The 27,484-nt window shown below is 41.3% G+C and overlaps 1 protein-coding gene across 2 annotated transcripts in view; it reads left to right on the forward strand.

Annotated features, from left to right (window-relative positions):
• The window catches only part of PAPSS1 (3'-phosphoadenosine 5'-phosphosulfate synthase 1), a 68,676-nt gene that overhangs the window by 38,637 nt on the left and 2,555 nt on the right, over positions 1 to 27,484 (forward strand). For both annotated transcript variants that reach the window (XM_006274123.4, XM_059722135.1), the window contains exons 7-11: positions 126 to 237; positions 6,074 to 6,279; positions 8,556 to 8,691; positions 12,209 to 12,477; positions 23,428 to 23,657. In XM_006274123.4, the coding sequence (XP_006274185.1) occupies positions 126 to 237; positions 6,074 to 6,279; positions 8,556 to 8,691; positions 12,209 to 12,477; positions 23,428 to 23,657 (953 nt within the window). The remainder of the gene's footprint in view (positions 1 to 125; positions 238 to 6,073; positions 6,280 to 8,555; positions 8,692 to 12,208; positions 12,478 to 23,427; positions 23,658 to 27,484) is intronic.

The following is a 27,484-nucleotide window of genomic DNA, read 5'->3' on the forward strand; positions in this document are numbered from 1 at the left end:
GGTTTGCTTATGTGCCCCTGAAGATTAATGTGAGGGAGATCCACATCCTGGAAAATTCTTAAGGTGCCCTGGCTTGTTGTGGGAAGTTGATCTCATATAAGTATCTTTCTTTCTCTCTCTATCAGGTGGATATGCAGTGGGTGCAAGTACTGGCAGAGGGTTGGGCAACGCCACTCAATGGCTTTATGAGAGAGAGAGAATACTTGCAGTGCCTTCATTTTGATTGTCTTCTGGATGGTAAGGCCTTTCAGTACAAAAACCCTTTTAGAGCCATCCCAGAGGGCTAGCCTTATTGTTCTGTGCTTTGTCATGTGGAAGAATTGCATTAGGCTTGTGGATGACTAGTGCTGGAGGATCAAAACTTGGAAAGGTTTAAACTGAAGACTTGTTCCTTGGTCCTTTCCTTCTTGTGACTTGATTGGTTTGTTCTCTAAACTAAAATTTTTGTTTGCCTTTACAGGTCATACATTTCAGCAGTGGACCTGTTTTTCAAATTTTCTTAATATTCTTAGAAAAAATTTGCCATTCTCCAATCTTGTTTTGTACAAATGCAGGTTTAGATTTGGATAAATAACTTTCAGGATGTGGCTCTGGGCCAGGATTGTCCAAAGGCAAGACACACGAGCTGTGATGGAGTTAAGTTTTGGATCCTGGCAATCAGAATGGAGGAGTCTTATGCCCCTTCTATTCCTCGTCTAAGGCTCTTTATTCCATTTCTGTTTGATTTTTGCTCTTTTTGCTTACTATGGTAAGTGGGGAATAATAATGACTCATTTCTGGGACTTCTGCCGTTCTTGCTTCTTTGATTGCTGTGCTGCCTCCAACACTTAATATGTCTTTCTAGTTCTAGCATTCCAGGTAACCTGTGTTCTTTCTATGCAAACACCTCTCTAAGTTCTCTTATTTCTTTTGCATATCTTGCAGATTCCAGATCACGTAATCAAATGCTGTCGCCAAATTTGCCTTGTCTCTTGGGACTTCATTCATCTTATTTTTCCTTTTTTTAATTGTTCTATTTCTTTGTGTATCCCTCCTGTGAAGCTTATGCCACAAAGGCTTTAGCTTTCTTTTGTGTCTTGTATCCCTAAACATTCAGTAACTTAGTAAAAATAATATTGGTCCTTTTATAGTTGTGGTATAATTACCACAAACCAGGTTAATGAGAAGACAGTTGATTGTTTTAATATCTTTAGAATAATAGCTGATCTTTTCAATGACTTTAAATACAGTTTATTTTTCTTTGAGTGTAGCTGTCATATTAGCTGTTTAATTTGCTGGTTTTACCTAGCTTTATTTGTAAATGTAGCAGTTATCAGCATTGTTTCCATATCTAACATAAACAAGAAATACAGGAAGCTATTAAGAGACAGTAGAATCTGGGAACAGATGCTCAGGTTAGGGATGCAAACGGTACATGCATTGCTGACAAGCCACTTAAGATCTATCCTTTGATCACGTTTTTATAATTTCAGATATGATTATTTCAGAGTAAGAACTAAAATGAAGCAGAAAAATTTAACATTTTCAGGTTGAATGCAGAAACAGAATGTTACCTTGAAAGTAATTGGGAATTATGATGCTACATGCCAGCTTTGTATCATAGACAGTTAGGGTTAGAAGGGACCTCAGGAGGTCATTGAGTTCAACCCCCTGCTCAAAGCAGGACCATCCTCAACTAGATCATCCCAGCCAAAGCTTTCTTTAGCTGGGTTTTGAAAACCTCCAAGGATGGAGCTTCCATCACTCTGTAGGTAACCTGTTCCAGTGTTTTACTACTCTCCTAGTGAGAAAATTCTTCCTAATATCTAACCTAAACCTCCCTTGCTGTAACTTGAGACTGTTGCTCCTTGTTCTGTCATCTGCCACTACTGAGAACAGTCTAGCCCCATCCTCTTTTGAACTTCCTTTCAGGTATTCAAATACTGCTATTAAATCTCCCCTCGGTCTTCTCTTCTCTAGACTAAATAAGCCCAGTTCTTTCCTTGGAAGTCATGTCCGCATCCCCTGAGCCATTTTTGTGGCCCTCTGCTAGACTCTCTCCAATTTGTCCACATTCTTTCTGTAGTGGGGGTGCCTGAAACTGAACACAGTACTCCAGATGTGGCCTCATCAGTACTGAATAAAGAGGAATAATCATACCCCTTGACCCTACTGCCAACACACCTACCAGTGCAATCATACTTCTGTTCTATGTCTTTCATTTTTTTAAGCTACGTTTATGGGTTTTCTCGTTTGCCTTGTATACACAGGGGTAGATGGAGAGCAGTATCTTGTATCCATGCCACAATAATTTATTTTGAATATCAGGAGTTCCTTACTATTGATTTTGCTCTAGAAGGGATGCAGTCTAGAAGTAGTTAAACCAGTAGCCTCTCACCACAAGAATGAACTTGAAGGACTGCAAAGGGGTCTAAATGATTTGTTTATCTTACAACCTTGACAAAAGGTCTATTGCTATAAACAGAATGGAGATAACAGAATGCTTTTGGTATTTGGCACCTGCATGAATGTTTCTTTTGGGAAGTGACTGGTTATTTACTCAAGGGTGGTGTGTGTGTTCCTGAATATGTTGAAACAACAAAAGGCCTGAAAGCTTTGGTAAGTTCCATCCAGGTCGGGTACCCTAACTTCTGGGCTGGGGGAGCCAGCCCGCTTCCAGTGTTGTCCTCATCCCCCACCAGGGTCTGTCTTGAGCAGGTGCTGCTCCTGTCCTTTTGTCTTCTCTGGACACCTTTTTTTTGGGGGGGTGGGGGGGGATGTTAACTGTTTATGGTCAATTTGATTTTTCAAAAACTGTTGGATAACTGCTAGCACTGGAGACAGCATCTTGCCAATTAATGGCCTAGCCATTGTTGACTTCACTTCCTTGAGGCAGTCAGACACTTAGGGTAAATAGCTACCATTATTTTGTTTTTATTATTCATAATATCCCCTTTGATCAAACTCACTGTAGTCAGATGAAGTATTATATAAACTTAAACTGTGGTTCAAACAGAAAATAGAACATCACTGTTGCACTGCATGTGCAGGTTTTAATAAGCTTGACACAACTTAAAATTGACCCTTTTAAAAGGCTAGTCTGCTTGAAACATTATCCTTTGACAAGTAACAAGCTTTTCTTATAGGATACTGTTCCTCTCAGTGCAGTCATTATGATTTCACAATAATAATAAATAAAAACCTTGTTGCCAGACTTCGTGCAGGGAGCTTTCTAACATGCAAAAATCCTGCATGCAAGGCTCTTAATTTGATGCATTTATCAGAATAGGTATAATTGCTCTGAAATTACAAAAATTCACGTTGAGAGGTATGTGTGGCCACGTGTGAAACGGGGACAGAGGAAAAATCTGTCAGGTGCGAATTAAGGGGGAGCTGAGCGCCCCCATAAGAGACTAGAGACCCCGTGCAAGATTTGAAAATCATAACCTGGAGGGGATCTCTGATCAGATTGATCCTTCACTTAGGTGGACTTGTTAATCAATGAACTAGTTACATTTTTTTGCAGACCACGCCAAGAGTCAAAGTGTAATTCAAACTCTGGTACAATCAGCACTTGATTATCAGAATAGTTGTTCAGCAGCTCTAAAAAGTCAAATCCCTTTTAAAGATGTCTCAAACTAGGCACCTGGTAGTAAAAGTCACTTTTTGCACAATGTGGAGAAGTCTTGAAAGTCTGAAAATAGTACTTCCAATCATTTTAAACCTCGCAGTGAACATTTACATAGCTTATTAAGATTAAATAGGTGGCTATGAGATCCTTCTGATGCTTTCTTAATAGTTTAACCATTAAAAAGCAGATTGCTGTTCCTTGTACTATTTTCAGGTTCATATAAACTATTTTTAAAGTTTTGTTTTTTTTAAATTCCATGCATGCGTTTTGATGAGGTATGGCAGTTTGACAAGTCTGTAAACCAGTCTAGTAACTGTTTTTATTAGCCGCTGCACATTGTGGATAAAACACAAATGGTCATAAGTTATACCAAGTAGCATTTCTTATTGACCGAAACAGTTTTCAGTTCTGGATTGTGCAGTGCAGCTGCATGGCCATAAGTATGGCCACGTTTGCATTCCATAGGTAACTACAGTAAGTCCATTTTTCTGAGCGCACTGATGGTGTGTTTCCCACCTCTCATCCCCCTTTTCCCCAAAAGTACTTTTTTGGCTTAATTTGGCTCTGCTATAAACAACATCGATGAAAGCAGAGTAGAGGTAGTTAAACCCATGCATTTTAAAAATCCAACCCCAGATGCTTTCAGATTTATTTATTTTTTTGAAAAGTCCCATCCGTAATTCTCGCATTCTCCAGATGAACACTACTTTTTCTGAATTCTTGGTTAAATACCTGTGTGTGTGTGTGTGTGTGTGTGTGTGTGTGTGTGTGCCTGGTCTAGCATGCAGTAGCTAATCTGAGTGACTCGATGATAACAAGAATAATAAAGTTGTGTAGTTCCTTCTCCCCCAGTATGTAGTTAGTCTTGCATAGCCTCAAGCTTACACTAGTGTTTGGGCCTCCGTGTATATTGAGTACTTAAATACACTGTCTCAGTTTACCCACCTGTACTCTAGAGAAAACCTTTAGAAGTTAAGCATTAAATAATACAGCTTTGCAAAATTCTAAGTAAGCCAGAGTGAGCAACTATTTTGACAGTCATGGAAAATACTTAAAAATTAATTTTGCCACCAGAAGTGCACAGGTAGACTTCACAAGGCAACTTAAATATTTTTGCCCAACTGTCTCTTAAGTGCTACTTGATCCTTTAACGATTTTTGAAAACAGGATCTGCATGCTAAGACTGTGCAGAACACCTTTTATTTTGGTTTATGAGAGAGGGAGAAGGTTGAAAGAATTATTGTATTTTCTCTTAACCTTTTCCACCCAACTTCATCATTTTAACTTCCTGCCTCTAGGGGCAGGTTTAAAAGAATGTTTTTAAAATTTATTTTCTAAACAGTGTGAGTTCAGCCTAGGGCCTGAGGTGAAATCCTGACCCCATGGAAGTCAATGGCAAAACTCCCGTCAGCTTCAGGGGTGGAGGGAGGGGAGGAAAGATTTTGCCCCAGGAGAACACCCAGGAGTGTCTTGCTTTTTGGTAAGTATGCTGCTTAGACCTCAAGCATTTGCACATGATTTATAATACCTAGTCCACTAACTTCTCAGACCTGACTCTTATGTTGTAGTCAAGAAAAACAAGACTTCCAGCATCTAGTGATGAAGTAAATGTGATTTAAGTAAATGTTTAAAAATGAAGACCACATGTAGCTTTAGAAGTGACTTGCATTTGGATAGTTTTCTGGGGCAGTTGATAACTTTGCAACTAAGCCAAAACATGCGCAATGCCTGCTTAACTTATCCATTGATCTGTTTTGAAATATCTGGGTACACATGTGTTAGTGTGAACACATGTTGGTTCTTTGAAGTATTACAAAATGCACTTTTGAAATAAATGAATAATATAAGCAGAATGCTTTACTCCTTTTCATCAGAATTCAGCAAGAATTTGAAGTATGGCAAATAAGAATGCTAGATGGGAGGTCGTGTCAAATCCTTATTCCACAGCTTAGTGCCCACTAGACTTGTAGGTGAGCTCTTAATTTAAGAGCAACATCAGACAGCATCAGAGCGCCAACTCTCTCTTTTTGAATATTTCTTCTTGAACCACATCCTAGCATGCAAGGCCTGTTCTGGCATCCATAAAGATTGGAATATTACTGGATTCAAAAGATTTGCACCCTTGAACAGGTTTTTGGGGAGGGGTTTTGACAAATAGGCGGCATTATGTATGTTCATACTGGTACTAGTGTATGTTTTGATGATTTTTTTATCGCCATTTTTTTTTTTCAAACGTGTTTGCTCCTTTTCTAGGACTCAATGCTGACATTTCTCTGTAATAACTGCATCTTGTACAAGAGTATAGTCTCAGCTGTTTTATTCTAGAATGTGTCCCTTGACCACTAGTGAAGTGTGATATCTTAAACTGTATATCATAGAAAATAAAAACTGTATTGTAACTTGTGAGAATTTTTTGCAATACCCTGTTTGGTAACCATTGTTATATGCGTTCTTTCCCTGAAGGGGGCGTTATTAATCTGTCAGTGCCTATAGTGCTGACAGCTACCCAGGAAGACAAAGAGAGACTGGATGGATGTACAGCTATTGCACTAGTATATGATGGGCGCCGTGTGGCCATTCTCCGTAACCCAGAGTTCTACGAGCACAGAAAAGAGGAGCGCTGTGCCAGACAGTGGGGAACAACATGCAAGGAACATCCCTATATCAAGGTTGTTTTGGACAGCTAGTTCTCATTAAAACTGAGTTTTGTGTTTGTTTTTTGCAAGACTGCAATGCAGAGTTGACATTAGCTTTGATTTTTACATTTGATCAAAGCTTCTTTCAATTTGTTTAATTCTTAGGGAAAAATAAAGCTTGATTCTCTTCCATATATCTGGTCTCTGCTGGATACTTCATACTGTCTAGCATGCAGAATTCTAACATCCCTATCTACAAGTGAAGTGAATTAGAATGTGTTGTAGATGCAGTGGTGGAAAGAAGGGGATTTTTCTTTGTTTGCATCTAGGAAATGCATCCTTCCCTGGTCCCAATTGCACTATCAGATCTTTTAAATCAGCAGATGCACATGCTTGTAAAGCAGGAAAACATCTATTCTCCCTGCACATAGAGCAGTTGTAAGTCGCGTTGTCTGGATATTCTGAAATAATTTGAAGCATTTAGGCTAGTTCACTATCTTCACAAGTCTACCTGCTCTCCTCAATACATCTCTTCTTATCGCAATGCTGACTGGCACACTGGAGTATTATTTCTTTCGTTGAGTGTTCTTCATAAATGTACTGTGGTTTGTAAATTGGGCAGACAGTACATTAAATAATTATGTATGTTATCAAATGACAGTTAAATTGCTTTCTGTAGCTAAGGTGTCTTTCATATGCTATTTTTTGGCAGGTTAATGGCTCAATTGGCTTATTTTTAAAATCTCAAACTAACAGTGAGTTTATCCTTATAGAGGAAATGCCTTGCATATGTCAAAATCTATCCATAGTCGAACATTGTTCTACTTTTTACAAAAAACTTTTAATGATGGCACCAGGACATTGACCATTAAACATTCTTGCAAAAGTGGTAACTATATCTGGAATATTACAATCTTATCTTATTAAATTCAGCCTAAACTGATTTTGGCAATTACATATTCCATCACATACAGTGTCAGGTCTTGTACATTTGGTGGATGGATGTAAGTGTGTCATTTAAATGAAAATAGAAAATAACTTCAATTATCACCAAACAGTGACATTAAATACTACAGTTTATTCTGAAGGCCTTTAATTATGCCACCAACTGCAGTGCAACTTGGTAAGATTGAAGAATGTGTGCCGTGTTCTCTGTTCTGTTCTGGCAGGTTTGTACCACGGTGTCGGTGGAAGCGTCCCCTCTCTAAGGGGGATTCTCTGGGTGGCATGAAACTGATATTTCATATTCTCCATACCCCTTTCTCTCTTGTCCTCTGGACCTGCAGATCAGGAGACTTTTGGGAGATAGAGGCACCCATGGTCCTAGCATCCTTAAGCCCCAGTAGTTTTAGCTCCTAGAATAGTCCCTATTGGACTATTGGGAGAACAAGGTAGGATAGAGCAGTTAAGTCTAGGTTTGTATCTTTAATATCTTGACTTTATTCCTTCATGTTTTGCATGCAGTTTTGGCACTATTTTTGTATTCTTCATATTCCCTGATCTTGGAAAATAATGGTGAAATTTTGTACACATGCAGGGACTTACTGGGTCGTTTGTTCTTTCAAAAGGGTAGCCTTTTGTAAATGTGTGGTTTGTTTATTCATTTATTTTGGTAAAAAATCTATAAGCTGCTAATGTTTTGTAAAGATTGAAGTGTACCAACATGTCGTGTCTTTAAAAAAATACCTTAATAAAGTACATGATATGACCGTGAATAAAAAAAACATGGCCAAGATTTAAAAGATTTATTTTCAGACTTCCAGTTTTATTCATAAATTGAACTGGGAGAATAATCAGTCAAAACCATTTCTTTTACTTGCTACCAATAAGTGTGTTATATATTGCTATTGTATCAGCTAGATTTTGTGACCTTCAATCCAGTATTGAATTATTTGAGTTTTGAATTTGCGTAAGACATGCAACTTTGTTAAGCTTCACATAGGTCATTTCCCAGGGATGTATGATCTTTTGTCTATGGATGTTGACTAGTTATACTGGTCCGTGTTGGTTACTTATGTATATTAGTACATTTTTGGATGCTTTGAAGAGAATTGCATGTGCCAATCCATATTAGTTTTGCTCACTCTCTTTGCACTAGGGCATAACAGATTCGGACCATATTTCAATGATTTTGAAAATTACTAGCTAGACTATAGAGAATTTTTCTCAAATGGATTTAACTCAGAACAGCTTTTTTGGTAATCAAATGCACTTAAGCATAATTCTTTGAATGTTCAAGACAGCTGACAGTCATCTGTTTGTAACGGAAGTGTAGTTGTGTTAGTTTATATGCTGTTTTTTTTGTGTAGATGGTTATGGAACAAGGAGACTGGCTTGTTGGTGGAGATCTACAAGTCCTCGACCGTATTTATTGGAATGATGGTCTTGATCAATACCGTCTCACACCTACTGAACTAAAGCAGAAGTTCAAGGAAATGAATGCTGGTGAGTCCATGTTGGAATTGTCTCCTAGTACACCATATTATCCTGCCATTTCCTATATTGGATTCAAATTTGTGATGTACAGACACCATTCTGCATTGTCATTGCACACACATGCTGAAGTGAAGCACCTTTTCTGTTGATTTAATTTACAATGCCATAGTCTTGACACCTAATTCACTAATACTAATGTAGAATACTAATTCAGCAGAAATACACTAATAGTAATACTAATTCAGCAGAAATTTAGTTGCCAATCAGTTTATTTTCATATCTGTTTTCAGTTAAAAGTAATCAACATTTCAGGACAGAAACATTGAAATGGTACAGGATGTTCTAAACCAGAATTTTTGTTTAATTTTTTTTCAGAAGTGAGAGTTCACAAATCCATTGTGATACCAGAAAAATTAAGTTTGCTGTTTTTGCTCCTTTCTGATGTAAAAAAGAGCTGCTTTTGTTCATTAGAAATATTGCCTTGCCTTCCCTGCCTCTCCCTCTCCTTTTGGAAACCTAGAGGAGTGATTTTTCTTGGCTTCCTTAAAGGCAGAGATTTGAGTAATTTTGAGTTTAGAGAGATTTTTAGTTAGGTTATCTTAAGCTTTGTTTTCCTGCCAAACTCTAAGTGGGGTGGGAGTTGCAAAGCTCTTGCACACTTTAAAAGAAGCAGAGATTTTTTTGTTGAAAGAAGTTGTTCTCCTCCTCTTCCTCCATTTCTCTAAAGAGGATTATGGTTATTAATATTAAAGATTTATAACAGGGCAGACATTTGACCAAAGGAAGGGAGAAAGGGGTGGGGTAGAGAAAAAGAAAACTTTCAGGCATCCTTTTTTACAGCTTTTTTTTTTTTTTTTAAGAAAAAGACATAACTATATTCTTAAAATTGGTGGGTCATATTTTAATGACTCCTGTTGTTTGTAATTATCCAACTGTTGGTGTTTTGTATCCGTTTTTATTTTCTAGAATTATTTCAAGTATTTTTTTTTTTTTTACTTTCGAATTATCTTCATTTACTTACACAGTTTTTAATTTTGTTTCATGCTGCTCTTTGGGAACAAAACCCATTAGCGTTGCAAATATGTAGTAGCTTAGCAACAAGTATTACAGTTCTTTTCAAAGTATTTCAAAGCTGATTTCTAGCATTGCATCAGAGAAGAGAAGCCAGAGCGCTAGTTTATTTGTTTGCCATTTTATTGTGTTAAATAAATAACTAACAGACCAACTGGTAATAGCTTGGCAGGGTACTTGTTTGTTCTTCACATCTCTAGTGCAGCAACAATAAGCAGGCTGCTACAAAAACAGGTTGCCTCTTTTCCCCCCTTATTGTTACAATGAAATAAATTCATTGTTTGCACATACAGAGGTTTGCTGATGGTTTGCTTTAACTTTTGTTACCTATTGTGCAAGCATACTTTTTGACAGGTAAAAATCCTGTTCTCTAGGTTGCATTACTTTTTTATAGCAAAGTATTCTAGGCAAAATTGTTATGCTGTTATGTATGGTTCCTCCCCCCCTCCCCCCCTTTGGTTTATAGTGGAAGGAGTATGAGTTTTGTTTAGTTTGATGTATTAATGGGCTAACAACTAGTTCAGCTGATTGTAGTCTGAACCGGCTACTTACATTAGTAAATGTTATGCCATGTATTTTGTCACAATGATAGTTAAAGGTGAAAAAGACATATTGGGTTGTGCTAGATGTCCTTATTTTTTTCATAGACTAGGTTCTAAATCCTTTCTCACTAACTAGACCCTTAAGTATGATCATCTTGCACAAGTCCCTGAACACTCTTTAATGTAACATTAACATACTGTCATCTGAATACTTAAGAAAACATTGTTTTTGTAACATACAGTCAGTTTTAAGAGTAAGTCGCAAAAAAACAGCAAATGGGAAGAAAACCCACTCCCTTCTGTATTAACCGTTTCAAGGAGTTAAGCAGGGTGGATAAGATTTGCACTGGGATGCCAAAGTCTGCATAGCCACTTAATCTATGGAATAGGACCTGGCTCTTCATTTACCATTAAAATCAAGTGTAGAATCTATTTAGTCTTGACACGGGCAAGATGCGTGGGCTTTCTTTTGAAATTCAGTTTACATACTTCTGTACACTTAAGGGAGTTTGAACAATTTGAAGAGGAGACATAATTATTGAGGACATTATAGACTTCTGACAATATGATTATTTGAAAGATTATGTGCATTTTGTTTTAAAGCCTCTCGTTCATTAAGTCCGTAAATGTTCAAAGCATCTCTGTGACCTGGAACCATTACTAATGTGATGTTTATTTAGTTGAGGTCAGTAGAAAGCTACTTGAATCCATATAGTTAAGGCGCCTCTTGAGAAAATAGTTTGCCTATGTTTTGTTGGACCTCATTTTATTAGAGATCACTGCATGAGTTACCAGTTCTCCTGTTTGTGAGTTCTGGCATAACCTCCCACCTCACATTCCTGATAAAAGTACAATAGGTTCAGTAGAAAAGTGGTTTTAGAAGTCTTGTACAGACATTCATTTTCTCCTGGGAGTTGCTGTTTTCCCTGGAGAAACCAGGAGTTTGCAGATGTTCAGGCTTTTTCTCCCAGAGTAAAAATGGCTGCTCCAGGAGAAAAATAACCTGGGAACAACCGGGGTTAAATTGCTCCCAAAAGAGTTTCTCTTGGGAAAGTGGAAGTCTTTTCCCCTCCGGGGAGATAGTATGTCACGCTTTGGACCTTGCTGATCCAGTAGGGAGCAGAACAGACTTTCTTTGCAATCTCCACATTATGCTGTAGAAAAAAACAGGTTGACCATAGGCAGTCTGGTCAACCAGTTGGGGTTGCCCTATGCACGGATGCTATTTGTCGCCAAGCAGACTAAGGGAGTATGCAGAACGTTCTGAGTTGTGTGCACAGGGACCCCCTGGCTGAGCATTGTAGGAGATTGCAAGCTCTCCACTCTTCATGGCCTCAGCATTTAAATGTTTGTACACATGTCTCTGGGTAAGCTTTTCTACCAGGAGAACAAGCATGGGAGAATTCTCTCAGATTATTAGGTTGTATATATGCAGCAAGTAATATTTTACATATTTATAAAGCATATTTAGTTAATTTCAGCCACTGGAAATAGATGAATAGGAAACATGAAACCAGGCAGTCATTGGATAACTGATAAATATCATGAAGCCTAATGATATGCTTCTGGAGAGATGTCTAACTGAGTAACTGCAGCCTAAATGCACTTTCTGAATCCACTTAAGATGTGGTCCTTTGTAGAGTTCATTATAATAGTTTCCTGAAGCAATTTGTATATTTATACAGCAGTTCATTGACAAAACTTGGTAACTAAAATAACTAAAAACTATCTTGTTAATGGTTGCTCTTTTTTGGCTGCTTCACTGGGATTCCAGTTTGAAAGTCCATAGTGTCTTGTTTGGCCAGTTCCAAGAGTCTGTTAAAATATGTAGTACATATATGTAGAGTACCACTTGTGAGCTGAACTGTGCAGATTGTAACTCTAAATATTTTGCCCCTCTCTTCTTTCCATAGATGCAGTCTTTGCATTCCAGCTACGCAACCCAGTGCACAACGGGCATGCTCGTTTAATGCAGGATACTCATAAGCAGCTTTTAGAACGAGGGTACCGCCGTCCAGTTCTGCTCCTGCATCCACTTGGTGGCTGGACAAAGGAGGACGATGTTCCGCTGATGTGGCGTATGAAGCAACATGCAGCAGTACTTGAGGAAGGAATACTGAATCCAGAAACAACAGTGGTGGCCATATTTCCTTCTCCCATGATGTATGCTGGACCAACTGAGGTAGACAAATTGTGACAATACAGAAAAAACCTTCAGCAGTATCCTGTCTTTGTTTTGTGCTGTGTTGTTTTTACTGGCAGTTGAGCATTTTAATAACTACTTTTAGCATAGAAAATCCCTTTCTGTACAGGCAAATATGTTTCAACAAAGAATCTTCCAATTCATAGGGTTTTAACAGGGCTAGGGAGAAAGCACGAGCAAGCAGTGCTAGATTTTTAGATGCTTCTTTCCTTTTGCATGGTAAAAGGACATGATGACACATTAACTCTTCCTCTTTTTTCACCTTTTTCAGATGGAGTCATGAGGTCTAGTAGCACATTGAACAAATGCCAAAAGAAACAAGAGTTTTAGAGATTCAAGTTTTATGACCCAAATAAAAAAATAAAAGAGGGGTGTTGGGGGAGGATGTACACGAATTAGAAGAAATGGCTTTGTTTATTTTTTGGCAAACAATCCAGGGAGAATTGCTTCAAGGTATTACATTAAAATTCCTATGAAATAACTCTTTGGCAAGACTTTGTTTAGAAGTTAAGGCTTGGATTGAATCCCCTTGAGAATGTGGGAGTCAGCAAAGAGAATAAGTGTTCACATTTGGGGGAGATTGGTTGGCTCGGGGGTATAGGTTCTATATCCCACTATCGTTTTTTTTTCTCGAGGTCACAGGAAGTTCAGATTCTGACTAGGTTCCCAATAGCTGAAAATTAACCATCTGATGACTTTTTGGTCATCTTAGCCACATTACCAGGAAAAAGGGGTCCCCACAGCAAAAATAAGCCATTGTGGTAGCCATTCGTTTGTTTTCCTTGTTGGCAAGTTCAGCAAGTATGGAGACCTGAAGTATCTTTCATTCTACAGAGAGGAGGTAGTTCCAGATCACAGTTGAGCCTGTGAGAGAGGTTGTGCTATGTGCTGCAATGGTTGTGTTTTGAAGATTAACAAGTCTTCAACCTCCAGCTCTGTGGCATCTAGAAGTTGATTGATGCAATATATTTTTAAATACTTGTTTTTGACATCTTATTAATAGTGTTCTCACTTTTTAAGATTTTTGAAAGATGTTAGCATTCTGACTGCTTTGGCTACTTGGTGACACTGTTGTGGTTAAGAAAACCATATGCAAGTGAATTGAGTTGAACAATACAACTTTCTTACTTCCTTAATTTCTAGTGTGAATCTTAATTATAAAAGAAAGAACAAAATTCTTCCCACAACCTTCAGTCATAATCTTGAATAAAACAAGAAACATCTCCTAATTTATGAAGCATTTCCAATGACCTCAGAAAGCAGACTGCCAATAACATATTTTTAGCCAACTAATAAAAAAGACACTCTTCCTTTAATCATTTCTGTAGGTCATTTAGAAGACATTGGTACCAGATTTTTCTGTAGCGCAAATGATTTACAGAAAACAAGCAGCTGTTTGAACCAGCATGGTTATCAACAGGATGTACATGGTTTTCCAGTCTGTAAAGATTTAATGGGCATGGTTCATAGGTTTCAATTTACTGTGTTTTTGTATTTTAAAAACTTTTTTATGGATTGTTGGCTAACCAACCAAGAAACTATATCTGCAGTCCTGACAGTTTACCTATAATGGGAAAAGATCAACTTTGGAAGGGCTAATGTTGTGTTAAACCTTAATTGCTCCACCCTGCTTGGGAAGATGAGCACATTGCTAAAGAATATAAACATGTAGAACTTGGACAACAGCTGTTCTTCCATTTCAAACTTATGCTTTACTTGATTCTAAACTCTTCTAGATTCATTCTACCCAAACACCACTTGTATCTGAATGAGGTCCCAAGTTTTGGGATTTCCTGGGTGCTATTACCCAGATGGCAATAAAAGTTTAAAATTTTCCAAATTTACCTGTGTTTTAGAAAACCTAACACAGTGGCGGCACATGTACATACCATTTGTGTTATAGATTGTCTGCTTGTGGTGTACACACATACAAAAGATGTGTCTGGATTCTGTTAGTCATGCTATTTCTACAGACTCCACAACCAGAGAAAACTTATGTATAGTGTCTAACTGTGGTCAGAACAGCAGTGTCCAGTTGATATGGATTCCTAATTTTGTATTTAGTTTTTGATTGAAATATTTATCAAATACGCAGAGACCTTTTTACAATACTTTTTTTTTTAAAGTTATTCCTGTCTCATTGATGCCATTAGGAAAAAAAAGTTACCTTGCCTCTAACTGCATGCTTTTGGCTGGGTTTTAAAGATGAGATGGGTAGTTGCCCTTCTCTGACTTCCAGTGAGATTGATGCTTAATTTTTCTGGAAAACACGCAACCTAAGTCAAAAAGAGTACATCTACATGTTGCTTTTAAGTCTCATTAGCCATTTTTAAGGTGTATTAAGGGTGTGGGTCTACATGTGTGTGTCTTTAATGTGCCTTTAAAATGGCCATTTTAGGTGTGAATAGCTAAAGTGCCTTAATGCACATCTAGATGTGCTAAGGCACATTAATGCTATGTATGTTGACTAACTTGGGACTAACTTCACTTAGAAAGAAAAAAAGATCCTGCATCTGCTGGGTCTTTAGGAGGCTGGTGTCTTTCTCCAGTTTCTCCACAAAAGATGATATAAACACTTCTTCAGTGCTACTGCTTGTTTTATTTGAGAATATTTGCACGGAAAATGGAAAAAATATTGTTGTCTATGATGAACAGTTTGAGGATCTCCTGCACATCTTGAAGTTGTTCTGGATAGCAACTGTTCTTTTTTTTTATATAGGGATGACCATACTGTATCAGATATAATTCCATCTAGTTTGGTATCGTGTCTCATAAAGTGCTCAGCCCTACACGCTTTAAAGGAAATTGCAAGAAATTTTGCAGTGGTCTGATAATGGGCAACACACTGACCTGAAAATCTTAGCCAGATCCCCTTTGCAGATGTAGTGTTTTTAACTCTGAAAAGTGAGGTGGTATTTCCTTTCTACTGCAGGTTCTTTCCTTGTCATTAACTAATGATGAATGCTTTCCCAAGTGAGGAATTCAGAATGGTCAAAATTGTCAGTCTCATATATCTTAGTTTATGGCTGGCCTTCCTACTTGCCATTACTTTCAAATGACAAGGCTTATGATTAGTTACTTTATCCATGCAAGAACCACACTGTTGCTGTGAGAATTTTTTTTCATTGTGACAGAAATCTTTATGTGCAAGGCAAGTTTTTCTTCCTGTGATTCCTGAGAAAAATAGACGTCTAATTGTTAGCACTCCTTTGAAAGATTGTGGCATAAATGGACATGTCCCATGCTGCAAGAAAAATGGTGTATGGGTGTTCAAATTATCCTGTTGTTCCATCCAAAGTAAACTTCCGTTCCTCGGCAGAGGTGCCCATTTAGCAGGAAGGTGGTGGTGAGAGGGCACCCAAATAATTCTTTAAATGTCAAAGCTCTTATTGTACTATAATTACAAAGATTGCTTTTCTTTTCTATTCCAATTTCTGTCATTCACTGCTTTCTATCAGTGATGACTGAAGAAAGCAGCTGTGCAGTAGATTGATGATCGTCTTACCTCCTAATCCAGGGGTCAGCGACCCCCCTGGCACGTGTGCCAGAGCTTGGCATATAAGGCCATTTTACTTGGCATACCACAGCCAGCCTGGGCTCTGGGCAGCTGCCATTGGCAGCAAGTGAGGAGGCTACAAGCCCTGCTGCAAGCTGCCCAGAGCCTGGGCTGGCTGTGGCAGACAGCTGGGAGGCCACAACCAGTGCACTGGAGCCCAGAGCTCCAGGCTGGCTTTGGGCAGTGGTGACTGCATGCATGCCTTGGGGTGCATGGCAGGGAAGGGGCTGGGGCTGGAGCTGGGGCAACACTGGGCTATTCCCAGTGCGGGTGTTGGACTGTGCTGTGCTCGGTCTGGGCAGTGGTGCTGGCAGCGGGGCTACGGGGTGAGGCACCCAAAAATTCGTCGTAGCCCTCCTCCCAGCTCTGCTGCCACCTGCCAGAGTGCAGCGCAGCCCAAGCCCCATCAGAAAGAGCCAGCAAGTCTACTCTGCATGCAAGTTTATGTGCCTGGTGCTACATCGTGTGCATTTGTATAAATGCACACGATGCATGTCAGCGCTGGGCAAATGGCAGCAATCCGCTTTTAAAGTAAAACACCTTCGCTGTGTTTTAGTTCAAAAGTGCACCATTGGCATTTTCTGAACTCGAATGTGCATTTTGCTGTTTATACAAATGTATGTGACATAGCGTTGGGTGCTTTAAAAAAAAGTGCCTGGTCCTCCATCGCATACATCTAAAAATGCCCTTAGTGGTTGTAGAGGAAAGAACAGACAATTATGAGTTGGAAATTTCTCATTCCAGTATTGCTTTAATTACTGTCTCAAGTCATGTCTAGCCTGTAGACTTACTCAGCCTGGAAGTGACACTTTTATTCAAACCCTATTGTTGTGTCCTGGACAAGAGTGGTGTTGCCCAGAGCTGAGGGTAGGATAAGTAATGTTTTTGATTAACAGTGTCACTTTGCCCACCCCTGATACCATGTAGACGCTGTTCTGCTACTAGAATCCATGGAGCATATTTGAAGGAATTGCTGCTGGGTGTGTTGAGTTTGTGATGCAGATGTGCCCTAGAAGTCATCTACCAAAAATTACTATTTTTTTTCTTTCTTCATAGATTTCATAAACATTAGGGCTGGAAGGGACCTTGGAAGATCATCGAATCCAGCCCCCTGCCCAAAGGGCAGGAAGTCAGCTGGGGTCATAGGATCCCAGCAAAATAAGCATCCAGTTTGCTCTTGAAGGTGTTCAATGTAGGCGCTTGAACCACCTCCGGTGGCAGGCTGTTCCAGACCTTGGGGGCTCGGACAGTAAAGAAATTCTTCCTTATGTCCAGCCTGAAATGGTCTTGTAGTAGTTTATGACCGTTTGACCTCGTCATCCCTTGGGGCGCTCTGGTGAACAAACGTTCCCCCAGATACTGGTGGTCACCCCTGATAAACTTATAGGTGGCCATCAGATCACCCCTGAGCCTGCGCTTTTCCAGGCTAAAGAGCCCCAGGGCTCTCAGCCTGTCATCGTAGGGTCTGCTTCCCTGACCTCTGATCATGCGCGTGGCTCTTCTCTGGACTCTCTCAAGCTTCTCCACATCCTTTTTGAATTGTGGAGCCCAAAACTGGACGCAGTACTCTAGCTGCGGCCTCACTAAGGCCGAGTACAAGGGGAGAATGACATCCCGGGATTTGCTTGAGAAGCATCTATGGATGCAAGCCAGCGTTTTGGTCGCTTTACCAGCCGCAGCATCACACTGCAGGCTCATGTTCATCTTGTGGTCAATGATGACCCCCAAGTCTCTTTCTTGCATAGTGCTAGCCAACATAGCACTGCCGAGCCTATAAGGATGCTGCGAGTTTTTCTTCCCAAGGTGGAGAACCTTGCATTTATCGGCGTTGAACACCATCAGATTCTCGTCCGCCCACTTGCTGAGCCTGTCCAGGTCAGCCTGGATCATCCGCCTGTCTTCTGGTGTGGATGCTTTTCCCCAAAGCTTCCAGTTCCCCTTGGCTCAGTTTTTATTGTTTGCTGACTCAAGCCACTCTGAAAACCCTTGGTTTTTACTGCTAAAAAGGGGGAAAAGGGGAAACAAGGGTCTGCTGGCATTCAGCCTTCTGGCAGTTGTTGCTTTCTTGCCATCTTGCAGAACTTTCCAATTGATCAAGCTTCAGGATGCCAAAGGCCTCTTGATGTATTTGATCACCCAGCGTTGTTTAGAAGGCCAGGAAAGCTCAGATGAAGGTTAGCATATACTTTGACTCTAGCTTGGCTGAAATAAAACTTCTGAAAATGAGTAAATGTTTATTACATAGGTTAGTTAATCAGTATGCTATAGTAACGCTTGCGAATCAAATATGTTTACATAACTTTTTTTATTGCCCTGATGGGATTTTTGGCAGCTTACTAATGGGCAAAATTCATTTTTAGAAAATGAATTAATTTCATTTAAAAAAAAGAGATGTAGAACCAGATTGCATTTCATTCCTGGAAACACTTCCTCTGCATTAATCCTTCATTGTATAGCAGGCCAGTAAGGGAAAAAAGAAGGGGTGAGGGGAGGGAGTTACAAAGTTTTTTTTCAGAGAAAATGTTAAGTCTTTACAAAATGAAAAGCACAAAGTTTCTTATTTTTCTTTCTGACTTTTTTTTTTTTTTTTTTTTTTATATGACTGTGTGTATGGGGGAATGGGGTGGGGGGAGAAATTCAAAAGTGCCTTATCATGAGATTGTTCAAAGATACCCACATATGCAGTTAGGCAGTGGGCTTTTTCTAAAAGCAAATAAGCAGAGGGCTTTTTCTAATGGCAAATAAGCAGCTTATAAACCTGGTTCCTGTTGGTTGCTGAGTGAATGAGGCTTTGGGGAGCATGGGGCTAACAAATGTTCAGGTGATTTGGTAGTATGTGAGGAGTCAAGATCCTTATCACTGAGGCACTTGTTGCTATCTCCACTGTTGCTTTGGCTCCCAGTGGACCAAGCTGCAATTCTGAATGCTGAACCTTCACCACTGTTCAGAGCTTTTCATGCAGAAAAAAAGTTCAGGTTTAACGGCAGCTGTATGCTAAACATGGAGTGAACTGGTGTATTACAGTGGATGGTAAATATGTGGAGTAGATTTTTATTTGATGGCTCCGTTAGTGGTGCACTGTATGGCTTCTGAGCCAGGCTGGGGCTCTGCAGACCCCCGTTCAGCTGCTTGCAGCCTCCCGGCTGCCTGTCACAGCCAGCCCAGGCTCTGGGTAGGCCCCTGCCGCCTGCCACTGGGCTGCTGTAAGCAGCTGTACTAGGATCTGTGGAGCCCCGGCTCGATTTGTTGCTGGCAGCAGGGGAAGGAACTTGTTGCTGGCAGCATGGGGAAGGAACTGAGACTGCATTGTTACAATAAGGATTGGGACCTTCACAGCTCCACCACTGTCTGCTCTGAGGCACATGTGCCAAGCAAAATGCCTTCACATGTCATGGTCCATACTGCGTGCCTGGGGTTGCTGACCCCTGTTGTATTATATGCATTTCCTCAGTCCTAAGCTGTACTGTTCCAACACTAAATTACTCGTTTTAGTGGTGTAAACCTGCAAGAAACTGAATCAAGCCCATATGTCCGGGGATTGCCTGGAGATGTAGTAGTACTTGCAGGCAATAAATACAGAAGTGATAGCGATAACTGACTCTCTTTGTTTGTGGCTGGATCTATGTAAAGAATTGCATCTATTTGTTTGATGTAAAGCCTTTTCGTAAGGTTGGTGTTTGGAAGCCGTTGCTATATCGTTGGTCAGTCTGTGGTTGTTCACTGAAAAAGTCTCTTCTAATAAGGGGTGTTAATTCAAATATGTATTAGAGAATGTCTGAATCAATGGTTATCAACCTCTTTGGCCTTGATGCGTCCCTCATTGGACTCGGGGGACCTTTCCATAACTTTTGTGAATTGAGTGCCACTCAATTAAAAAAAAAAAACCCTAATTGATACATTATAGTGCTTATCATCTTATACATAGGCTGGACAGTGAGGGTGGGGGATCAGCCAGGCAGGAACAAGCTTGAATATATGCTTATCTTCTTATACCTCACTTAACCCTGGGAGGCCAGTATAAGTGAGGAAAAGAGTCCAGGAGAGCTGGTTGTACTTTTAAAAAAATGTTACTGAGGGCACAAGAACTAACCATCCTGATGCACAGGAAGACTAGCAAGTATGGCAGAAGACCAACTTGGCTTAGCAGGGAACTCTTCAGTGAGCTAAAACACAACAAGGAAGTGTACAGAAGTGGAAACCTGGACAAACAACTAGGGAGGAGTATGTTCAGACATGCAGAGATGAAATGTGGAAGGTCAAAGCGCAACTGGAGTTGCAGCTAGCAAGGGACGTGAAGGATAATAAGAATTTCTACAAGTATGTCAGCAGCAAGAAGAAAATCTGGGAAACTGTTGGTTCTTTACTGCCTGGGGGAGGCCACCTAGTGACAGATGATGTGGAAAGGGCTGAAGCATTCAATTGGAGGTTTTTAAAGACTGGCTATACCAAGCCTTGGTTGGGATGATGTTGTTGGGGATGTTCCTTCTTTGAGTGGGGGTTGTACTAGATGACCTCCTGAGGCCCCTTCCAACCCTAATTTTCCATAATTCTACTTCCTCACACTTTGTGACACCTTCAGAGCATCTGGCAGCACCCCAGGCTGGAATGGCATCCTGGCTGAAAATCACTGCTTTAAATTTTGCTGTGTAGGATCTGTTTGCTATTGATTTCTACATAGCAACTGCAAAACCTCAGCTAAAGAAGCACATCTTGATTTTTATCTACCTGAATAGGATTTTTGCCTTGTTTTCTCTTTACAGATTAATTTTGACACTTCAGTTATACATTTAAATTGTAATGACTTATGCAGCGAGTCTCTGAAGTACCTTATTCTTGATGCTGGTCAATTCTTGTGTTTTTGGAGGAAGGTGTAAAAATCCTCTAATTTTATGCTTACAGTAACATTGCAATATTTCACTTCAAGGGAAAACTGTTTCCCGCCCCATTTGGAGGTGAGCTGAAGACCTGAAGACTGAAATTTGGCAATCCTTGTATTAATGAAATTTGAAGTGAAGGCTACTGTCGGGACCCAGGGCAGCCGGCCAGCCGCTCTCCCTGACTCCCACCCGGGCAGATAAGGGTCCGGGGTCTTAGAAGGCTGTCAGGCGGGTGGGTACTTGTGACGTTTGGAGTGGAATTAATTAGGCGGACGCTTATCGGTTATAAAGCAAGATTATTTATTCATGCCGTCAAGGTGGTGAAGGAGGGAGGTCAAAGATATTTGGTTAGTTATAGCTTAAAGTTCGTAGGTCGTAGGTCGGTCTGCATAAGAGTTTGGTGGTTGGGCAGAGAAATGGTCGGGCCGGCAGGTCGTCGATTTAAGTCTGAGAATTGGGTCGAGACGGGGGGAAACTGACAAGTGATCAATTTGTCAGTTACTCTCACACATACGTTCAGAGGTTTTTTAGATGTGTGCGCAGAGGTCTCCCACTTCACGGAAGTGAAGACTGGTTTTATTTGTATAATAGCCAATTGGTTTTCGCCATGTCATAAATCTAATTAGAATCGCCAATTATCTAGCGGTCTTCGCTAGGGTGTTATCATAGGGTTACTCCTTGTTTTCTTTGACCAATTATAATGATTTATGTATAGCACATAAGGCTAAGTTGTATCTCTGTTAGTGGCGCAGCAATAAATTTTTTTTTACATGCACAGCAAAAAGGCGGTTACTGGCAAAAACTTTTGTTAACCCTTAGTTAACTTAGTGTAAAACAAAACTGCTTTGAATGGTTTTATTTGCTTGAGACATGGGCACTACTTAATTTGGTTGTGACAGCTACAAGTGGTGTTATTCATGGGGATAGCTAATGTGTTAAGAATCCTGCTAAGCTCTTTTCTTTGGCCCTGTCTTTTTTATAAAACAAGGCTATATTTTTTAATATTTCCTCTTACAGACTCTTAATTTAGACCCCTTCAATCTGAAAGTTCCTGCTGTTTGTTCCATTCAGGATTCTTTATGCTGCTCTTTTAGAGCCATGTCGTCCTTTTAATTTCTTCAAGAAGCTTCTGTCTATGTTTCTGGGGCAACCACTTGCTTTCACTAGCAGGGTTATATTCAGTGTATTATGACTCATCTTTTAATAGCTAGAGTTATAGCTAGAAACAGAAATCCAGCAATGTGACCAGTTATTTCTTTATGGCAGGTACTCTGTTGAACTGTCATAGTGATCCGTAGATTGAGAATTGCTTACCAAATTGAAATGTTTTGCTTTAATGAAATTGCTGTAACATAGGGCACGTACAGACGTTTAGGCACCCTGTCAGGGAGGTGCTCTAACTGTGGCACTTTACACAAAAGTGCCATGTGTTAGAGTGTCATTGTATCCAACAGGTGCTTGTCTTTTGGTGGGAATGGGGGCAGCTCAGAGCCTGGCTGCACTGACCCAGGCCAGTAGGCAGGGGTGCTCCAGCAGCTTCCCAGGAGGCTATCAGACCACCCCTCTTCCCAGCCCCACCCTCCTCCAGCTGGTAACTGTCAGCAGCAGCTGGGGGATAGGGGGGCAAGAGGGAGCCCCCCTGCTGCACAGCCTTCCTATCCTCCCCCCAAACTACCCCTGTTAAGGTCTTAGGGGCAACCAGGCCTGGCCTGTGTGGTGGGGGGCGCTCCCTCACTCCCCCTCCCCAAGGATCTTGACAGCGGCAGAGACTGCTGCACCTGGAGCTGGGGTGGGAGGAGGGGAAACGGAGCCTTCCATCTTGCAGGCCTTTCCTGGCTGCTTCTGCGGTCTGGTTCTGTTTCCCAGCCCCCCTGTCCAGCTCCAAACATAGCAGCCTCTGCCACTGTCAAGTTGTTTGTGCAGCAGGTGGGCAGGAGGCCCTCTTGCTGCATGGGCCTGGCCCTGTTCCCCACAAGACCTTATCAAGGGTAGCTGTGGCAGTGGGGGCTCCGTCCCCCCCACCCGGCTGCACACGGAGGAGACAGGGGGTTTCTGTCTCCTCTTTGTGACAGACCTGCAAAGTCGCTTGGGATGCAGACAGAATCACCTAAAACTAACCTTTGCAGGGAACCTGTATGCAGGATCCCTAAGTTCCTCTGCCATAGAGTCTGGTAATACATCAAACAAGGGTTAACTTTTCATGCAGTAAGCCACTTTAAAAGTGCTCTGCAGCCATGAACATTTGCTGTGTAATGGCTACAGAGCACTTTTCGGGGCTTCATTGTGCAAGAAATGTAACTTCTGTACACACCTATAGTCTTGCTACAGAGTACCAAAAAAAACTAATATGTGCATTGCCCAAATTTAATTTTGCAAGTTTGATGTAATGAAGTGTTGATCATAGTGATGCATAATAATGTTAGTTTTGTATTGTTGCTCTGTTCCTCTCCCTCCTAACTTTGTCTTCTCAATTTGCTTACCTGAATGTTGCCCTAGGTACAGTGGCACTGCAGGTCTCGGATGGTAGCTGGTGTTAACTTCTACATTGTTGGACGGGATCCGGCAGGCATGCCACACCCAGAGACTGGGAAGGATCTTTATGAACCAACCCATGGTGCTAAAGTGCTGACTATGGCCCCTGGCCTCCGAGCACTGGAAATTGTACCCTTCAGAGTTGCAGCATACAACAAGAAAAATAAATGCATGGATTATTATGACCCTGAACAGTAAGTTGTGTTTTGAGTTGAAAATCATCCTGAGCTGATGGGGAGGGGGGTTTGCATTTGTTTTTTGTTTGCTAGCTCTTTCAGCGTATCTGCCATAGTTCTAAATTAAATTTTTACTTCTGAAAGACATGAGCTGCTTTTGGATTACATGTGCAGTTTAGTTTCAGAAGACTTAGTCTCTCTTCATGCTTCATCAGTTTTACTTGCTTCATGATCTTTACATAGAAAACATGGTTTTAACTTCATTTTATTCCAAACTGGTTCCCCAGTTTTGAGGGATTTGTTCACTGTTCACTGAACTCTGTTGTGAAAAAGGATGATACATTGCAGGGCAACCCAAACGACTGGTTAATCTTTTTTTGTCAGTGAACATAATGTTGGGGGGGGTGGTTTTTGTTCTGTAGCTTTTAGCAGAAGCACAGGTGTGTTTTGTAGGAAGTAGCGGGCATCTACATTTGTCAGTAGGACCTCAGTTAATAAGCTACCTTAGGTAGGTGATGACTCACAGGGGAGGGAGTGTTTATAGAACACTAACAGGGATGATCTGTCAGTATCAGTAGGAAATGACGCAGCCATTTGGATAATCCACATAGCCATCTTGTACGTGGCTCTTCTGTGATACTGAGCTGACGTTTTGGGGTGGTTAAGTTTTTTTTTTATTCATGGGGGGTGATATTTTCAGAAGTAGCTTAGACTCCAAGATTTAAGTACAGATAGTCAAAAAACCCGAGGCTGAGTTGATTCAATCTTCTCAGGTTAGTCTAAGCTGCATAGATGGAACTAGTGCTGTCTGTTCCAGCTAAGTGAGTGAACAGACATTCACTTTTGATTCTGTAAACGCAGTCATATACTTGGAGTGCCCCAGGCCAGAAGCTGGGGGATGCTAGAGCACACCTTCCTACTCAGCCAGAGCAGACAACTTGGGCCAAGACTAGACTACCTACCCTGTGAGGTAGGGCCCTACTCAATTCAGATTCGGCCTGAATCAGGGATAGTGATTTGATTCATTGATTCAGATCACTGTCCCTGATTTGATTCAGCCGAATCTGAAGATTTGATGCTGATTTGGAGAATCAGCGATTTGGACAGACACAGCTTTAAAAGCTTTTTCTACATACCTTGAGGTAGCAGGCAGCTCATGATTGCTGTGATGCTGGGGCAGATGGAGTGTCCCACAGGAGTGCGGGGGTGTAGGCCCTCCATGTGCTTGACGGTGAACCCGGAAGTGGACCAGAACTACTTCTGGTCCACTTCCGGGTCGGCCAGGGAGCAGGCTGGGGAGCCCCCCTGCACCCTCCCCAGCATGGCAGTTTGCTGCAGAGGGACCCCGGGTTTCCTCCCCAGACCCAGGAGACACTAGTTGCTGAGTGTGGGGGCCCTCCCGCACACTCCCTGGCGGGTCTGCTGCTGAGTGCCCTGGGGAGCCCTCTGCACTTCTGTGGGATGCTTCATGTGCCCCAACATTGCAGCATTCATGAGCCACCTGCTACCTAAAGGTATGTAGAAAAAACGTTTAAAGCTGTCTCTGCGTCTTCAAATCTCCAAATCTTTCCCAATCTCTCTGAATTGATTCGGAGGGTTCTGATTTGATTGAGAGATTCAGGGGTCCTCAGATTCAATTTGGATTCGGAGATTTGGCCACCGAATTGGGCTGAATCTCCGCCAAATCGAATCGGGGACTGTAGCTTCACACAGTACTACTGTGAGGGGGTGTGCAGGGGGAGGTGCAAAGCATCCTGGAATGCTGGCGGGGATTGTTAGTTAATTTGAATCTGGAGGGGATCTGGGACAGAAGTTTAGTAAACCTATTTAACCTAAATCAATTAAGTCTGATACTACATCCATCCAGGTTTATCTTAAACCTGTTCCAGGCAGTTTATGTACACTGAACTTCTGTTGTGTTACAGGTTTGAACCTGTTTCAAAACAATTGTAGTGATGTATGTGTAATTTCTGTTCCTAGCCCAAAGAGCCTAAACTACTTTGGAAAATGGGACTTAGTCAAACTTACATTTCTGTAATAATTTTGAGCATTTACTCTGAAAAGCATACTTTTAGAGGAATTCCACCAGGGAATTCTTGCATGCCAAAACGAAGGGTTACAGTAGTACAGTTCTATGCTACTTTTAATTCAAACTGTAAAAGTTTACTGAACTTCCTTTTTTGAATTGATATTTGAGTCAATGGCATATGCAATAAAAATGAGATGTAGAGAAGCCTTGCAACTGACTTCTAATCCTCATGAAAATGCACCAGATGTGTGCCATATTTGCAAACCACTCTTACTTATTTGTCAAAAAAGTTGTATTGTGTCTTCATCAAAAACATAAAAAAGTATGTCCCTCGGGCAAGTGTGACTTCTCAAGATTGTACTTTGAGATTTAAGCTGTGGTGATTGTTTGGGAGATTTCCGACCCTTTATGGACTTTCCTGTAAAATGTGGCCACGGGCGGCTGCTGAGGAAAAAAACTCTAAGAAAGAGAATTTGTGTAACGTTTGAAAAGAAACCGCAGCAATCTTTGGGAAAACTAACAATCCTGCCTCTGGAAAGAGCCAAATAGAGGCCATAAGTAAGCAGGCTGTTTGTGGTTTCTGTAAAAATGGGCACCAAAGCCTGTATACATGTAAATATAAGAAGTGTGTTTGGTTATTTTGTTTTTGACTGATGAGCTTCAGACACTTTTTTTTATTTAGCCTCTGCCCTTGGGCCTAATAATGGTTTTTGAGGTTGCCAGTGAAAAATGAGAAATGTGTACTGTATTCTTCCCCCAAAACTGTTGGGGGAAGTTAATATTAGGGATGTTTATTCACACCCATTGATGTAGCCTGTTGTCTTAAAGGAAAGGAAAAATGTTTTGGGAAGGAAAATGTTTGGAGAGAAAGAGGGAGAAGAGAAGAGTGACTTGTTGACTGAACCCAGTACTGAACATTTCTGAAGATTTGTGAAAATCTTTAAGCATCAATGCTTATGATTTTTAAACTTCTTTAAAACTATTAATGCAGCACATTTGTCAGCAGGCCCTTATACCTTTTCTTTTAGGTCCTCAACCTAACCATTTGAGGTGCCTTGCTTTGTCTCTAGGTATGAATTCTTCCTTAGTCTCTTGGATTCTTTGGGCGCTTTTACTCAAACGTACAATTATGGCCAAGGAGAGGTCAGAGGCTAAACATGCTTTTATTAATGTGCCCTTAAATAGCTCGTCTGTCTCTTAGAATCGAAACACTGGTACTAGGGGTGCACCAATAGAGATTTTTGGGGCCGATACCAATAGTCGATTTTTAAGGAGGCACATTGACTAGTACCGATCTGGTTTTCGATACGTAGCCTGGTAGCTTGAAGAGCTGCATCCAGCTGGTAAATCTGTTGTGGTGGAAGGGGACAGGGAAGAGAAGGGGCTTGGGGGGCAGATCAAGGTCCCCACGGTGAGGGAGGGGCTGTGGCAGGCACTGTCCAGCTTGGGCGGGGCATGGGATGGAGCCATGGCTTGTCTGTGGGCATGGGGCTAGGGGGGTGGGGGGAGGTGGCTCCTGCCACTGCACGCACCCCAGGAGGGCATGGGAGGCATGTGCTTCTAGATCTGCATGGGGCAGGGTGGCTGCTGCTCCAGGCTCGGGCTGGGGGTGCACTGGGCTGTTCCTGGCAGGGGCCGGGTCAGACTGTGCTTTGGGAGGGGGTGGAGGGCTGCAGGAGGGCTGCAGCCACCCCAGAATTTGCCGAAGCCCCTCCAACCCCACTCCTGGCACTGCCGCAGCTTGCCCTGAGGGCAGCCTGGCCCAACACTCCAGTGCCGGCAAGAGCCCAGCCCACAGTGGCAGTCCGTGCAGATC

This window comes from Alligator mississippiensis, chromosome 2 (assembly GCF_030867095.1).
Source record: "Alligator mississippiensis isolate rAllMis1 chromosome 2, rAllMis1, whole genome shotgun sequence".
Lineage (NCBI taxonomy): Eukaryota > Metazoa > Chordata > Crocodylia > Alligatoridae > Alligator > Alligator mississippiensis.